General features: G+C 38.3%; 2 protein-coding genes across 2 annotated transcripts; both read left to right on the top strand.

Moving 5' to 3' along the window:
• Positions 1 to 5,794: 5,794 nt before the first annotated feature.
• LOC121853414 (GTP cyclohydrolase 1 feedback regulatory protein-like) lies at positions 5,795 to 11,565 on the top strand. Its single transcript, XM_042347508.1, has 3 exons — positions 5,795 to 6,028; positions 10,462 to 10,565; positions 10,895 to 11,565. The coding sequence occupies exons 1-3, from the start codon at positions 5,993 to 5,995 to the stop codon at positions 11,013 to 11,015; spliced, it is 261 nt and encodes an 86-aa protein (XP_042203442.1). The 5' UTR covers positions 5,795 to 5,992; the 3' UTR covers positions 11,016 to 11,565.
• A 53-nt stretch (positions 11,566 to 11,618) lies between these two features.
• LOC121853413 (NADH-cytochrome b5 reductase-like) lies at positions 11,619 to 13,810 on the top strand. Its single transcript, XM_042347507.1, has one exon. It carries the CDS (start codon positions 11,619 to 11,621, stop codon positions 12,546 to 12,548), a length of 930 nt encoding a protein of 309 aa, XP_042203441.1. The 3' UTR covers positions 12,549 to 13,810.
• Positions 13,811 to 17,127: the final 3,317 nt, after the last annotated feature.

Here is a 17,127-nt window from a genome sequence, read left to right as displayed (position 1 = left end):
ACATACGTTGGGCCAGTCTCCTGAAAGAGTTGTTATGGATAAGTGTAGTAAACACAAAAGGGAGGTACGGACTTGAGAGTATCGAAAGAAACATTAAAGAAGGGAAGAATATGTGATGAAATTGGGAAACGGAAGAATATCTTATGAAACATGGAAGTAATGAGAATGATTGGTGAAACACGGAAGAATATATGGAGAGAGAGAGAGAGAAAACAAATACAATCTAACCATCTAAGGGTAGTTCTGGTTGGGTTCAATCAGTCCTCCACTCAAAACATTCTCAGGCTGTTTTTACCAAACCTTCAAGGTTTTGGACATCTGGGGACCCAGTTTTTAATTTCATTCATCCATTCCAGTCTATGCCTTCCCTTGGCCCTCCTACCCTTAATTTTGCCCATTAGTATTTGTTATTATCCCCTCATCATTAATTACAGTATATGACCAAAATATCTTATTTTTCTTTATCTGTTTTGCACATTTCATGTATTTCTCTTAAAGTTTTTGCTAATCTTAGTACTCCTTCATTTGTTTTCCAGTTAGTGTAGCTTATTCTTTGCATTCACCTATAACACCACATTTCAAAGGCCTCCAACCTCTTTCTGGTGTCCGCTGAAAGAGTCCACGTTTCTGACCCATACAACAGTCCTTGCCATATAAAACCTTTCGACAGCCTTTTTCTCAAATTGAAGTTGATGTCCATTTTTATTAGGTCTTTCAGATTATTTAATGCTGTTTTGGCTTGCCCTATTTTAGCTTTGATTTTTTTTCTGTACATCAACCATCATGGCTAATATTACTTCCCATATACTGCGAACAAAATTTTCCCTTTGTGTTACTTTCTTGTTGCCTCCCATAATCTTTATTTTAGGATTTATTTACAATTTAGAAACAACCATTAGCTACTTTAGTCTTTACGGCATTAACTCTTAAACCATATATACAGTGTACGTACAGGTATTTCGCCCTTTTCCACCGATTGGTCACCGAGGAATTTTTCAACAGTTGGAGAACAAACACGGTTTCTTCATTGTATAGATGACGGGCACTGAGCATCAAAATTTATTGGAAAAAATACAAAATAAGAAAATAACAAGTCCACCACCTGATTGTTAGTTTATTCCTAAAGTATTAAAGAAGTTTTCTATTATTGTATATATTTTTCATTAGGTAGCTGGCTACCCCAAACCTTCTCTCCTGGACATGAACAAAACCCTTTAGAGTTACTGTAGTGTAGTGCACTTCAACCTGAGTTGGTTAATAAATTCTATCTTCGTGAGACCACATATTTTATTTTTCAAGACTAAATATTGTATTTTACAAAATTAATGAAAGAAACCAAGTGTCAGTAAAATTGTCCAAAAAGTTTAAGTCCTAGATAAGTAACCCCTTTTGATTACCTTTATGAAATCCAAGAGTCTGATTTTTTTTTTTTTCTAAATGGTGTTTTAGACCACTTATGAATATGAATCTCAATTAAATCATTATTACTTATGGGTGGGAAGCTGAATTACCTGTAGACCAATACCTGTAATATTTAAGGACAGTAGTTTGTGTTATCCAGCCGCCTAACAATAAATATCTACAGAAGAAAACTTATTAACACAGTACTAAAGTTTATCGGGTGATGGAACAGGTTTTTGTCCCTAGTTTTTTCAATAAACACAGATGCGGTCTGTCAGCCGCCCACTTCACAGGTGGCAATGTCATGTTGCGTGCAACAAGTGACAAGCACACTGCACAGCAACCAATCAATAACATGCAAACTTTTTACTGTATATGTATTATCATTTGCCCCCACAAACCCAATACTGTAACCTGATTTTTAAGATGATATTGTTATTAACATAGGAAAATAATTCATCATCATTGTCTACAGACAGAATAGCATTAAGTAAACTTCTATTAAATGGGCGTAAAATTAACGAGGGGTGCCTGCCTGAACTGCTGTACTAATATGAGGCCATTTCTCTAGAGAAGATTAATGGTGCCTCATGAAAGGGTGAAAATTAACCTCTAACATCGTGTTGTCAACTAAAATACATAATTATTTTAAAAAATAGGGCAACAATTTTGACAACTGTCAATCAGAATGTTGGTAATAATGTTGTCCGTACATGTCCTTGACTTGCCAACAGTGTGTAACAGAACAGACCATCGCCCGACTGACAAGTAAGTTGAAGATTAATGAAGAGGATATATAAAGAAAATAATAAAGACAAAAATAGCGGGATGTGAAAACGAGGAGCTCTGGCCCCCGGGTAGGTCCCCCCTCGGGCCTGATTCTGCCACCTGACAACATCTATCTTCACGGAAAGGTATTTTCCCCTGACACACATGGACGTACAGTACACATAGACGTATACACAAGCCCTCCCAGACGAGAATACATATACATAATCATCCCGTCACTGTCATTGGCGTCTTGTCGTCGACTCTTTTTACCTTTCTCCTTTGAAATAAAATTCCTGAGTTATTCGGTCTCCTCTTTCAGATTATTTTAACAAACAATACGCGCTCCACGACTCCCACTTTCCCCCCAGGTGAAGTCTCTCTCCCGCCTCCCCCCTCCACCCCCCCTCCCCCCGACTGCCAGCTTTGAGGGACCCACTAATCGTCCGCCCATTGTCTCCCCACCATCGCCTCCGTCTGTTGTAACAAAACCTCCCGCGAACGTCAATTTTCCCGCCATGTAAAGTGGTGGGCGGGTGGTTGTTGTCGTGCTCCCTCGGGCCCCCGGTGGCAAATGAGGAAACTGTCTTTTGTCGTCAGGTTTAGACTCTACTCTGACACAAAGGAGACGCAGCTTAAATAATTATGAGTTTAAAAAGAGTGAAAATAGACCACAACTGCACTGGCGGTAGGCGTTGATTACCCAAGCGGGAAGGAGGCGGTCGGCGTCATTAAATGGTAGAAAATTAGGAATATGTCTCGAGGGAATACTCGTTCATTCTTGATGGCTTACAATCATGTGCTGCTGCTAGTGCTGGTGTGCTGCTGATGATGGTGGTGCTGTTGCTGCTGGTGGTGCTGTTGCTGCTAGTGCTGGTGTGCTGTTGCTGCTAGTGCTAACCTAACCTAACCTCGGCCCGGACAGACGTGAGAAGGGTAATAACTAGTGACCCTACCAAATATCACAGATTTCCCGCGGGGTCTCCGTTTTCCCCCTGTACTAACACTGGATAGTTTTCTTCTATAGACCTTGGATAGACCAACCGCCCGAACGGCTAGTAAGTTGATAATTGCCGAAAATTATATAAAAAAAATCTGAGCCGACTCCCTCTTCGCTACACTATCAGTGACCCGGCGACCTTGACCCAACGCCTACAATTTTAAATTACGGTGTATCGTTTTGTTCTTTTTGCAGATAGAGCAAGACTTATACCCACGTGGAGCCGATATGCATTCTAATGCAGGGGCGGATCCAGGAATATCAAGGGGGGGGGTCCAAGAAGTTGTGGGTGGGGAAACATTGCGAGCGCAGCGAGTCCACCCAGCTGGGGGACACTGTAAGCCCCCATCCCCCGAAGATTTTTTTGAAATCTGACCAATATCATGGGCATTCTGAGGCCAATTTGAAGCCATGCGCACTTGATATTAGGAGGTATGTACTGGCAACATTATTACCAACATTCTGGATGACAGTTGTCAAAATTGTTGATATTTTTTTTTAATTAATTATGCATTTCAGTTGACAACGCGATGTCAGAGAAGTGCGTGGTTATAGCAGCAGCCGCATTGCCGTCGTCATTGGTTTTTTTTTTTTGTTGCCATTAATCACCACACACGGCTTACGGTCGTAAATAAAGCCTCCAATCCATGCCAGGACTTTCCCACGAATTCTAGGAGGTTAATTTTCAGTCTTTCGTGAGGTACACCATCAAATGAATAGGCAAACTAGAGAGATATATTGACGATATTACCCCCACATTCCAGGATCCGTGTCCAAACATTTGACACCACCAGCAGCTACGTCAAGTAGGAACGTCAGTCCATAAAACCATAGATGTGTGTTCATTACGGAAAAAAATATTACTGCGAAAAACTTATTCTTCACCATTTTTCTAGGGAGGGGGGATTGCATCTATCTTCTACATGAAAATATCCTGAAGTTACTGGATAAAGCACGATATCGTCTTAATCTTTACCCATCCCTTAAATCAGTCCCTAATACTACAGTAGGATCATGTTTCCCCTGACATTTTTGTGAACTTGTGGCTTCTTCGACCTCGGAGGTGTTTGTAGACTTCTATTAATTCAACCCTTACCCGCCTATAGTATAAGCTGGGCAACTGTAGGCGTTCCAATCTCTAGGTAACTGAGATGCCTTAGTAAGGGCACCTGTCTGGTGGCCCTCCTTTGAACATTTTTAATCGACTGGCTTCTTAGATTAGATCTGTAGGGTTAGAAACTTAAGGTATTCGCGTCTTGTCCATGAAATAATTCAACACACTGCAGCTTACTTTTGGTAGTTATCGGCAAATAACTGCAGCTGCCATTCAGCCCTTGCCAATTAAAGCCGGATAAAAACAATGCTTTGCAGAAAACAAACGATGACATAGTTATGGGATATGTCTACTGAGCAGCAGTTACACATTTTATTATTTCGATTTTGGTTATCAGGGCCTAAAACTGCTGGCGGCCCTGTAAACACTTTTTAGTTTATTTGTGTAACAATTTATCAGATATTTCCTGTTGTTACTAACTTCATATATATAATAATCCATTCCATTTGTATGAGAAAAATTGCCGTCAATTTGGATTATTTATTCAGGATCGTTAAGAAAAGGGTAGAACCTCCTCGGGATCCACGTCTGATTTCTTATTTACTCAATTATTTTTGGTTTAAAAATATTGTATACCATTTCTATCACTTATTATCTTACTGGCCATTCGGAAGGCTGGTCTGTTTTTGTTACGACGATCACTGTCCAGCGCTAGTGAAGGAGGAAACCTGAAAAAATCTACCCTGTTTGGCTTCACCATAAAAAAAAAAAAAAACTAGACAACACTAAGGATTCTAACTGTAGAAGGATAGCCCTCTCTAATAATGGCCTAATGGAATTAGTGTGTTTGCCACTGACCAGTCGCTTGACGTCGCCACCGTCGTGTAGGATAAAAATTTTAATATTGAGTTTGAGTGGGTTATCCTTTTATAAACAGTACAGTGAATCCTAAATAACTTCTTATTGCTTTGAAGCAGTATAACATTTGGAGATGCTACACGGAAAGTTAAATTGTCATGCATTTATTTTCGAATGAAACGCGGAAGGGTGTGGCAGTATAGCAACTGCGTTTTATTGGAAAAAATAAATGCATGATATGATTTAACTTACCGTGTATCATCTCCAAGTGTTATACTGCTTTAAAGTAATAAGAAGTATATATTTTTTCATCTTTAACTTGGTGTTTGTATATTAGAGTATTTATTGTTCACATCAAGCTAAAAAGCACTACAGTAAGGTGTCGGTCCACCAATACGGCTAAGGTATCGAACTCTAAATCTATTGTAAGCTATAATGGAGTCAAATTTACAGTTAATAGCAATATCTTATGATGTCTCCATTAATAGTACACACTATAGTCCTCCTTTAAGTAAACAAAACTCACCTGTTCCCGTCATGGTCTTCGGGTGTCGTAGTCCTATCAGACCTGTGAAGGCTTCAACCCCAGTAAGGCAAGGTATCTATCACCACATCTTCCATCTAATACCATGGACTTAGTGGGCTATCAAAAAGTGTATTACATAGAAGTATATTGACTGAAAAAGAATAAGGCATGAATAACTATGGTAGTTAAAAAAGTTAATAGAGTAATAAACGGGGCTTGTCATGGTTGTCACGGTGATAGCCTCTGGGGGAACAGGTATAGCAGCACGGTAGACACCTCCACCCTGTTACAAGTGGAATATAGCATTTAATAGTAGTGTTTATAACTATTGACACCGTCAGTCTGAATAAGTGAAAAGCTTGTGTGGTGAGGATAAGTGACAATAATGCCGTACATGATTATTTCCTGTGAATTTAAGATGGTAAGTAATATGCCGTTTGGTGTCAAATTATGCCTAAAAGTCTTGGTAAAGGTAAGTGTTATTACCATGGGTTTATGTAGGCATTGGGTTAATATTTATTCAATGCTGCCTCTGATAATCAAGGTAGCTACTGAACTATTTGTGTTCCTGCATGGTCTATGTACTGTATATATACCATATGTTGGCTTTGTATGTATACTTACGTTGTTTATATACATGCCAAGGTCACTGTAAACTTGTATGATGATATTACTGAATGAATTTTACAGTGTCAGAGTAGCCAGGTACCTCAGCTAAGTGTATAATACAGTGTAGGTAATATTTTTTTGCTAATTCTAAACCTCACTGATGTCATTTTATATACTGTATTTTAATATACTGTACAGGTATTTTTACCAGGTAGTTTTCTTGTTCCTCTAATTCTTCTTCAGTTTAAAATAAATATAATTTGAAGTGAAGGTTAGATTAGGTTAGGTTAGGTTAGGTATGGCATAATTTCCACTAAGTTGTATTTTGTTAAAGATTACCAGAGACTTCTGGTATTATACTTGTGTTGCTGTTTGCTGTTGTTATTTTTAGTTTAGGTTGGTTCATTTTATGAATGAAAATTCTTAGACCATGGTGACCGACACTACCAGAAACTCGAGGTAATTACTAACATTGCAGGAGTACCAAACTGCTGTAACCTACTTGACTTAAAATAATAGTTACCTTAAAATATTCCGTTATCATGTTCTAAAAATTTTTAATTTTTATCAAAGGAACTGACAAACCTATCCTGAAACAAACATGGTGGAAAGAGCTTGGGTGTCATGGCTGTAGACTCACGATGGAAAAAAATCTTAACTACTTAATGCTATTCTGTCTATAGACAATGATGATGAATTATAATGTTAATAACAATATCATAATAATAAGCAGGTCACATTATTAGGTTTGTGGGGGCAAATGATAATACATATAAAAAGTTTGCATGTTATTGATTGGTTGCTGTGCAGTGTGCTTCTCACTTATTGCAAGCAACTTGACATTGCCACTTGTGAAGTGGGCGGCTGACAGACCGCATCTGTGTTTATGGAAAAAAAATAGGGACAAAAACCTGTTCCTTCACTCGATAAACTTTAGTACTGTGTTAATAAGTTTTCTTCTGTAGATATTTATTGTTAGGCGGCTGGATAACACAAACTATTTATTGTTAGGCAGCTGGATAACACAAACTACTGTCCTTAAATATTACAGGTATTGGTCTACGGGTAATTCAGCTTCCCACCCACATGTAGTAATTATTTAAATGAGATTAATGTTCATAAGTGGTCTAAAAAAACATTTAGAATACAAAAAACAATCACCCTTGGATTTCACAAAGGTATACAAAAGTTTTTTGTTTTTTTTTTACGGGAATTAGCCCACCCGGGCACAGGTCAAACGACCCACAACAGAGCCTGGGGGGAGAAAAAAAAAGGGGAAAAAAATTGTAAATATAGAAAAAAAAGGTTATACTGTATTAATCTACACCACGAAGATGCCGGAAAACCAGCTTTTTAAAGTGAGACAGATTGTAAGATCATGGAAACACAGAAGAAGGCAGAGAATTCCACAGTTTGGCTGTGTGAGGAAAGAAGGAGGTACTAAAACGGGTTATTCTCGTGTGACCGACATCCACAGAGAAACGGTGGGTACCGCGGGCAAGACGTGTGTTGCGAACCCACGGCCTTGCCGGCAGTACACAGGATGCCAAGTCCACCGAACATTGCCCGTTAAAGTACCTGTAAAAGAGAGAGTGAAGCAACATTGCGGCGAAGAGAAAGGGAAGAGAGATTGTCGACTAAAGGAGGAGAGTTAATAAGACGAAATGCCTTAGATTCCACCCTATGTAATAGTTGGACAGAAGAAGAGCCACCCCAGATATGAGAGCAGTACTCCAAGTTAGGACGAATGAATCCCTTATATACTTGGAGCAACTGCTCAGAAGTGAAGTAGCTACGGCATCTGTACAGCATTCCCAACTTTCGGGAGGCAGCTTTAGTTATACTAAGGATGTGTGATTTCCAGGACATATTGGAGGAAATGGTGAGGCCTAACATATTTATTTCAGAATTTGGGAGGATGATAGCGTCCTGAAATGCAATTGGTGGGATATCGTCTAATTTACAAAGTGTAATTGGTAAATATTGAGTTTTATTACTATTGAACTTAACCAAATTTGTACCTCCCCATTCAGAGATGCTGCACAGATCCGTGTTGATAGAAGTAATGATATCAGTTCTAGAAACAGATCTAGTTTGAGAGTTAGAAGGAAGGGGAAAATGTGAGGAAGAGTGAAGAGTAGAATCATCAGCATAAGAATGGATAGAATTAGTTGTAGTGTGAAGTAAATCATTGATAAAAAGAAGGAAGAGAGTTGGTGAAAGAACAGAACCCTGTGGGACGCCACTACTGGTAGAGAAAGAGCGAGAAATCGATCCCTCGACAACAACTGCCATGGGTCGGTTCTCAAGGAAGCTAGAGATGAGAAAACAAAGTGGGGGAGAGAAACCAAAAGAGGGAAGTTTAGTTAGCAAAGACTTGTGCCATACCCTGTCAAATTCTTTGGAAATGTCGAGAGCCATGACAAAAGTTTCCCCATAATTCCTAAGAGAGGGTGACCAAAGATGGGTGCAATAGGAGAGCAGATCACCAGTAGATCTCGCCTGGCGAAAGCCATACTGGTGATCCGACAAAAGAGAAAGGCATTCAAGGTGACGGAGAAAATGGGAGTTCAAGATAGTTTCGAAAATCTTAGAGAGGGATGAAGTTAGGGCAATGGGGCGATAGTTAGAGGGATTAGAATGGTCACCCTTCTTCGGGATGGGCTGAACCAAGGCATGCTTCCAAGAAGAAAGAAAAGTTTGGGTTTTGAGGCAAAGGCAAAAGAGGCGAGCAAGCACAGGGGCCAGGGCTTCAGCACACTCCCTCAGAACACGAGGGGGTATTCGGTCCGGTCCATGCGCCTTACTCACATCCAACCTGGATAACACACCAGCAACCCTGCGAGTGGAGATTATAGGAAAGTGCATAGGTTCAGTAGGAGGTGCAGGGGTAGGACTTAAACTTTTTGGACAATTTTACTGACACTTGATTTCTTTCATTAATTTTGTAAAATACAATATTTAGTCTTGAACAATAAAATATGTGGTCTCACGAAGATAGAATTTATTAACCAACTCAGGTTGAAGTGCACTACACTACAGTAACTCTAAAGGGTTTTGTTCATGTCCAGGAGAGAAGGTTTGGGGTAGCCAGCTACCTAATGAAAAATATATACAATAATAGAAAACTTTTTTAATACTTTAGGAATAAACTAACAATCAGGTGGTGGACTTGTTATTTTCTTATTTTGTATTTTTTCCTATCAATTATGATGCTCAGTGCCCGTCATCTATACAACGAAGAAACCGTGTTTGTTCTCCAACTGTTGAAAAATTCCTCGGTGACCAATCGGTGGAAAAGGGCGAAATACCTGTACGTACACTGTATATATGGTTTAAGAGTTAATGCCGTAAAGACTAAAGTAGCTAATGGTTGTTTCTAAATTGTAAATAAATCCTAAAATAAAGATTATGGGAGGCAACAAGAAAGTAACACAAAGGGAAAATTTTGTTCGCAGTATATGGGAAGTAATATTAGCCATGATGGTTGATGTACAGAAAAAAAATCAAAGCTAAAATAGGGCAAGCCAAAACAGCATTAAATAATCTGAAAGACCTAATAAAAATGGACATCAACTTCAATTTGAGAAAAAGGCTGTTGAAAGGTTTTATATGGCAAGGACTGTTGTATGGGTCAGAAACGTGGACTCTTTCTGCGGACACCAGAAAGAGGTTGGAGGCCTTTGAAATGTGGTGTTATAGGTGAATGCAAAGAATAAGCTACACTAACTGGAAAACAAATGAAGGAGTACTAAGATTAGCAAAAACTTTAAGAGAAATACATGAAATGTGCAAAACAGATAAAGAAAAATAAGATATTTTGGTCATATACTGTAATTAATGATGAGGGGATAATAACAAATACTAATGGGCAAAATTAAGGGTAGGAGGGCCAAGGGAAGGCATAGACTGGAATGGATGAATGAAATTAAAAACTGGGTCCCCAGATGTCCAAAACCTTGAAGGTTTGGTAAAAACAGCCTGAGAATGTTTTGAGTGGAGGACTGATTGAACCCAACCAGAACTACCCTTAGATGGTTAGATTGTATTTGTTTTCTCTCTCTCTCTCTCCATATATTCTTCCGTGTTTCACCAATCATTCTCATTACTTCCATGTTTCATAAGATATTCTTCCGTTTCCCAATTTCATCACATATTCTTCCCTTCTTTAATGTTTCTTTCGATACTCTCAAGTCCGTACCTCCCTTTTGTGTTTACTACACTTATCCATAACAACTCTTTCAGGAGACTGGCCCAACGTATGTGGGCGATGGGCTGTCAGATGCTGCCTTGATGGCTGAGCTCGAGGCAAAAATCATAAAAGATCCTGTGAAGAGCAACAGTATAAAGTGATTATCTCTTCAGTGTTGTATAGAACTTTTGTAGGATTCTTGTGGGAGTATTCACTCGCTACTGTATTGAGATTCTATAGGGACCCCCTTGACATATAGTCTCTATACTTGTCCACCTTATGAGGTTCATTGTAGGCTTTCATTTAGCCTTTAAGACATTAGATTCAGCTAGGCTGCAATGTACTATGGAGATAACTAAAAAAATACTTTATACTTTTTATGGCTTTAGGTTTTAAGACAACAGTACAGCTATCGTATAAGGAGACCGATTATCAGTTATACAGAATATAGTATATATTCTCTTATATAGTGCCCTGTATTTTCAGATACTCTACACAGTGGGCGCCACGTTGCGTCTTAAATTTTCTAGAAAAAAAAGGATGGCAAGTGATAACGTCAGCTGGAGTTGGGCAGAGCTGCATATGGACATTGTATTCAAAAGATTAAATTGTGTGATCAGAGCACATCACTGTTTATGTCTTTACACTGTAGGGACAGATTCATAAGCTCCATTGCTTATTGATATAGTGCTACTGCACTGTACTGTACTACGCATATATAGTAGAGTACATTGTCCAGGTTGATGGTAACTAAAAATGCAGGGTTTTAGGCTTCCAGGGTCTACTGTAGGTAGATGTAAGGAATAAGTATAAATGTAATTATTATGGTTTTTTACTATTATATACAGTATAAGCTTTTTCCTATATGGTGACAAGTGACCGTTATTAAAATTAACTGAATTTTCTTCCATCAATCACTGTCATTTCTTTTCATGTTAGCCTTCATAATATTAGTTAGTTTCTGCAATGTTCAAATAAGTCTTCCCATCCACAAAATTGGAGAATAATTGTGCTTTTAGTGACATCTTGGGATAGAAGCTTAGCCTGAGTTGGGGAAATTGTTCGGGCCTGTACTACAGTTATTTACCGACAAGGAAATTTAATGGTGATGGTAAGTAATTTAGATGTAAAGCTGATCAGTAAATTAATGTTATCCATGTCAGGAGTTTTGATTGCAGTACATCCCTGTATAAAACTTTCGTAAGGTATTATGGAGACCAGGGAACTTGTTGACATTGAGGAATTGCTCCCACCCAAACCCCGGGCACCGAAGCCAAGTGACTGTTGTGGAAGTGGGTGTTGTCCGTGTGTACATGATATATATGAACAAGACTTGAAAACTTGGAAAAAGGAGTGTGAACTTATTCGAAATGGTGGCAGAGAAGAGGAACCACATGCCATTAGTGCAGTTCAACCAGAAAAATGGAAGGAGTTTGAAATTATAAAAATAAATGATATTAACAACAACACTTACCTTTACACCTTTAAGCTAAATGATGATGAACATTTAGGATTAAACATTGGACATCATTTGATAGTTAAACAAAGAATAAATGGGAAGGCAGTTACAAGGCAATACACACCCGTCTCTGCCATAAACAAAAGAGGATCATTTGAAGTTCTTATTAAAATTTATCCTACAGGAAAAATTACTCCAATAATTAAAGAATGGAAAGTAGGAGATTTGATACCTTGGAGAGGACCTTTTGGCAGCTTCACATACAAAATCAACAGTTATAAGCGCATCCTTATGTTAGCAGCGGGCACTGGCATTGCACCCATGTATCAGATCATAAAATCAATTCTTGAAAATGAAGATGATGAGACATTCGTCAGGTTGTACTACGCTTCCAAAAGTTTTTCTAATATTTTGCTTCGAGATGAATTATCCAACTATTGTCAGTTCTGGAATTTTACAATGTGTCATTACTTGAGTGGGGAGGTTGATATGGGTCAAAAAAGGTACAGGGAAGAAGCAATGGACAGGAGAATGGCAAAGGATGATATCCGGCAGGAACTGGTGAAGGGCCAAGTAGACTCGACCTTAGTACTTGTATGTGGAACTAAGTCATTTGATAAAGATATGGTGAACGCTGCCAAAGATGCCAATATTCCCAACCAAAATATTTTTAAATTTTGAAAGATATATATTATATACACGTAATATTTTTTACTCCATTGTGTATTTCCAGAGCTGCAAGTATGAGTATACTGTACACCTACATGAAAGTTTTAAAACTCGTCAGATTCGGTCATTAATTTTATAATAAATTCATGGTAGAACCTCAGAAATCAGATTTCTAGGAGTTGCAGAAAATTATCACTTCTGAAAATAATTCATAACATACAAAAATATTAATTGTACTCTCTGGAGAGCAGATAATGCCATTAAGTGAACATGCAGCCACCTGCAGTCATGCCTGAGCCCATAGTGTAAATAATTATTAGTGGATTCATATGAGGCAGAGCTTGTTCTATGACTTACGGTCGTGTGAATGGCTAACATTACTGTACAGTACATGAAATTAATTTTGACTATTTTTATGATTATTTAAAATGTGAGATACGTTTCAAATACAAAATCTAAAGAGTGAGCTAAATAAAATTGTCAAACATAAGCGAAATAAAATATTAAAAGTGGCATCCGCATAGTGATGGGGTTAATGGTTGTGCACCATCGAACTGGACCTTATTTTACCCCATAATCCTCGATAAAGAAATACCTCGTGCTTTCAAATGGGGAAATGCCATTGGTAGAATGACCTTGTTGAGAAAACTAGAAGATTCACAGGTCTGGCACACACTTCATTCAAATAGTTACAGATCTCTGAGGTTGTACTTTAATTCATCAAATGCTAATTTCTTGTAACTTGCAGTTCCTAATATTTAAAGGATTGTGTGTTTAGTGAGACAGTATAGATGTTTGCCAAAGCAACTTTATAATGTGCTTGTTACCTTATGGGACTCTGTGTGTCAGGTGCAAGGTTTGTATTACTAATTTAATGAATTCATTAATGTTAATGTATGTGCTCTGACCTAATGAGGTTACAATATTTGACTTGTATTTTTCTTATATCAGTGACAAGTTAACCTTAATTGTACAGTATTTTAAATCGAGAAATCTTGCTAAGGAATCTTGACAATTCTTATTGTGTATAAGAAAATTATCAGCACCTAATTTGTCAGGATTTATTGTTCCAGCTTGTCGAAGGCTCATACTATGGCAGTGATGGTGCTCATTGTGGATTCACATTTACACTGAGACTATTTAACAATTTTAGATTTAAGTAAGAAGCTTTGAAAATCTGGGACTTTAGTTTCTATTGTAATGTTCACCATTTGTCATCTTAAATACCTGTACAATACATTTGAAGAACATTTATAAAGAATACACTTTAAGAATGTGCAATTTTACTATGATACCTGTTTGATAATACTGTACTGCACTCAATGCCTTTAACTTAAAGAAATTAAGGATATTAACAGTTGTTGATTATATGAAGTATTTCTATTAATTATTTTAGACTTTTCTTGTCGCACTTTAACACTGAATCCTCGCCAATTCAACAATCCTGTGGGCTCTACCCCACTTGAATCGCCTGTAGAATATGAATTAGCCGTGGAATTTTACCAGTTCTTCCAATCACTGAGAATTAAGTTCGAACACTGAAGACCCCGGACATCACTCCCTGTGTCGTAGAAACTCCCCCAGTGTATTAGAGCCTATCAGTCCGTGTCCAGCATTGAGCTAAGCCGGTCAACCTTTCCACACTCCTCCCTTGTCGTGATAGTGAGAGTGAAATGTAGGATAGTTAGAGGTGGTTGGGTTATTTAAAAGAATGGATGTAGGTAAGGTATAGGTGTGGGTATGAGTGCAGTTGTGGGTTTGGTAAAAGTCTTGTTTTGATTTCTTGTCTGTCACACTTGTTAAATTGGACACCGTGGTTCTTCATTATTATTTCCAAGTTAAGTCTCAAGTTGCCCTTCTCTGTGTGTAACTCTTATCTCTTCTCCTCTCTCTATTCTCTTGTTTGTTTGCTGTTTCTTGTGTTCTTTCTGGCATCCGTATCATGTCCTTTTTATACACACATTCTTACTTTTTCTATTGCCTCCACCTTCTCTCTTTTTTATCGCCAATTAGCCTCACCTTATCCGTCACTTGTCTCTTCATTAGCTACTAATGATGGAACAAACTTTTCCCATCTTGGCATTCCAACATCTCGCTGACAACCCTGAACGAGCTTCTGCTTCACTGATAGCAATGGACAATGCCTCTGTCTCGCTGACAGCCCTGGATGTTGCTTCTGCCTCACTGACAGCCTTGGATGTTGCTTCTGCCTCACTGACAGCCCTAGATGTTGCTTCTGCCTCACTAACAACCCTGGATGTTGCTTCTGTCTCACTGACAGCCCTGGATATTACTTCTGCTTCACTGACAGCCCTGGATGTTGCTTCTACCTCACTGACAAACATGGACGATGCTTCTGACTCACTGACAGCCAAGGTGAATGTTTCCACCTCACTGACAGCCTTGGATGCTGCTTCTGCCTCACTGACAGCCCTGGATGTTGCTTCTGCCTCACTGACAAACATGGATGATGCTTCCGACTTATGACAGCCCTGGACGACACTTGTGCTTCACTAACAGCCCAGGTGAATGTTTCTACCTCACTGACAGCTTTGAATGACAATGATTGTACCTCACTGACATCCCTGGATGATAAATTCCCTACATCACAGATAACCCCTCACTGCCTTGCCTTATTGTTCCTCCTCCTCCTAACCTGCTCATCAGTTCCATTTTCATTATTCAATCACTGGATAATAAATCTCCCCTAATACCAATAAAGGCAATAACTCATCTAATTTAATCATGACCAATGTATTGTATTGAATAGTGATCAACAAATACCAATTATATCTATTTCCCTCGTTCACTCTAGTGTGATTGGGTGAGTAAGGCAAACAGTGCTGAATCTAATATACTATAGGAATAGCCGTGTGTGTTCTGGGCAGCCGAAACGGCACAATCGTTTTTCTTCAAACTTGGTGGAAAAATAAAAAAAATCGTAGAGTGGAACAAACCTGGTTCCATGTCGATGGTTTCTTTAGGAAGGCATTAATTAACCATTTTATTTACGTATGTTTTTTTAATAAGATTACTGTCACAGGTCCACTACTGTCACTTCCTTTTCATACTCTACCAGGTACTGTACTGTCACTTCCCTCCTCTTCACACTCCACCAGGTTTTGTCACTTCCCTCTTCACACTTATCAGGTACCTGTACAGTACATAATAATTATGTTGTTTAATGCTTTTTTTACTTCAGTTAATTTGTTCTAAATATTATAACACTGGAATGAAATATTTCTAGAAATGAAGTGGAGTTAATATTAAAAGAGCCTACAATTTGTATTGATAGCAGGAATGATAGGTAGAAAATAGACAAATACCGGTATATGAATTGGTACCCTTATAGGCCCTCGCATAGGGATACTGCCTGCTCTAACCTACTTACTGTTTAGACCACATGTGTAGATTTTGTACACATTTCAAATTCATACAAGTGGCCAAAAACTGTTCAAAATTTTCATTGTTTCATCCACATGAGAGATGTATGAATTAGCTGGTACTGTAATTTTAATTAATAGATGCTGAATTAGTGAACCTCGGTGTATTTGTGTTGCATTACTTCACTTTAGAAGTTTAGTTTGGATCAGTCACCTCTTGTAGTCATGAAGTCGACAGTTTACCATCCAGGGTTCTCATATGTGACTTAAAATACTGTACCTGGTAAATATAAGAGAAATGTAGAGAAAAGACTTATTCATAGTTTGTGGATGTGGAAATGTGTACAGTATATATATGGAGGCTAGAATTGGATCTTTCTCCTAATTTGGTGTCTTTTGAGAATTGGTATTTTATCCTTAAATGCCAACTTCCTTTTTTGGGGAGGGGGAAGAGTGCTGTCTACCAGGTATCTCAGGACTTGACAGTAAAAGAAATGGACCTGACAACCAATAGTGTGTAATGTTTCCTTTTCATGTAATATGTCTAACCTGCTTTATTGGCAAAAGGACTTTCTACGGATTAGTACATCTATGAGCTGCTTGTTCCTGGTTTTGGGTCTTGCTGGCAGACCTTTGTGGTCCTTTCTATACATGGACAATAAAGGTAGTTTAACAAACTGTCATAAAAGTCCAGACTATAGGTGAAACCTAGTCCAAGAGTTGGTAGCAGCAGCAAGCAGTACAAAATCAGGTGATTGTTTCTGAATTGGTTGCTGCGAGAGCTTATCTTTTATTCTTTCCATTCAGTTTATAGACTGCACCAGAACCGAACTTCATGATCCAGGTGGTTTCCACTGTATGGACACATGTAAATATATCCAGGTATATAAAAACTGCATATAGATGTTAAGGCACATATATTAACTGTCATAAAAGGATATTGTAGTTCCTGTGATATTGTAGTTCCTGTAGTGTTATATTCATATCTACTTCATATGTTTTGGGGATTTCTTACCACAACTTAAATATTTATGGTATCACGCCTTTAGGATGAACTATGCTTCCTAAGTTTGTGAAATCATCAGTCAATTTGTCAAGGTCTAAATTGAATTTAAAAGGTGTCTGTCTCTCAATGACCTCAACTTTGGCATTAGATCGTAAGAGTCTTTTGACTGTAAAAATAAAATATACTGTACTGTATATACAGG

This window comes from Homarus americanus, unplaced genomic scaffold, assembly GCF_018991925.1.
Source record: "Homarus americanus isolate GMGI-L3 unplaced genomic scaffold, GMGI_Hamer_2.0 scaffold4896, whole genome shotgun sequence".
NCBI classification, from domain to species: domain Eukaryota; kingdom Metazoa; phylum Arthropoda; class Malacostraca; order Decapoda; family Nephropidae; genus Homarus; species Homarus americanus.
Note: the sequence above shows the minus strand (reverse complement) of the source record. Positions and strands in the feature narration are given on the sequence as shown.

What these genes read in the sequence shown, in the direction of transcription:
- LOC121853414 (XM_042347508.1), top strand. Translation starts at nt 5,993, where the DNA reads ATGCCGTACATGATTATTTCCTGTGAATTTAAGATG. An exon ending in TTTCCTGTGAATTTAAGATG is followed by an intron (nt 6,029 to 10,461) that starts GTAAGTAATATG and finishes CAACTCTTTCAG; the next exon opens with GAGACTGGCCCAACGTATGT. An exon ending in GTGAAGAGCAACAGTATAAA is followed by an intron (nt 10,566 to 10,894) that starts GTGATTATCTCT and finishes CTGTATTTTCAG; the next exon opens with ATACTCTACACAGTGGGCGC.
- LOC121853413 (XM_042347507.1), top strand. Translation starts at nt 11,619, where the DNA reads ATGGAGACCAGGGAACTTGTTGACATTGAGGAATTGCTCCCACCCAAA.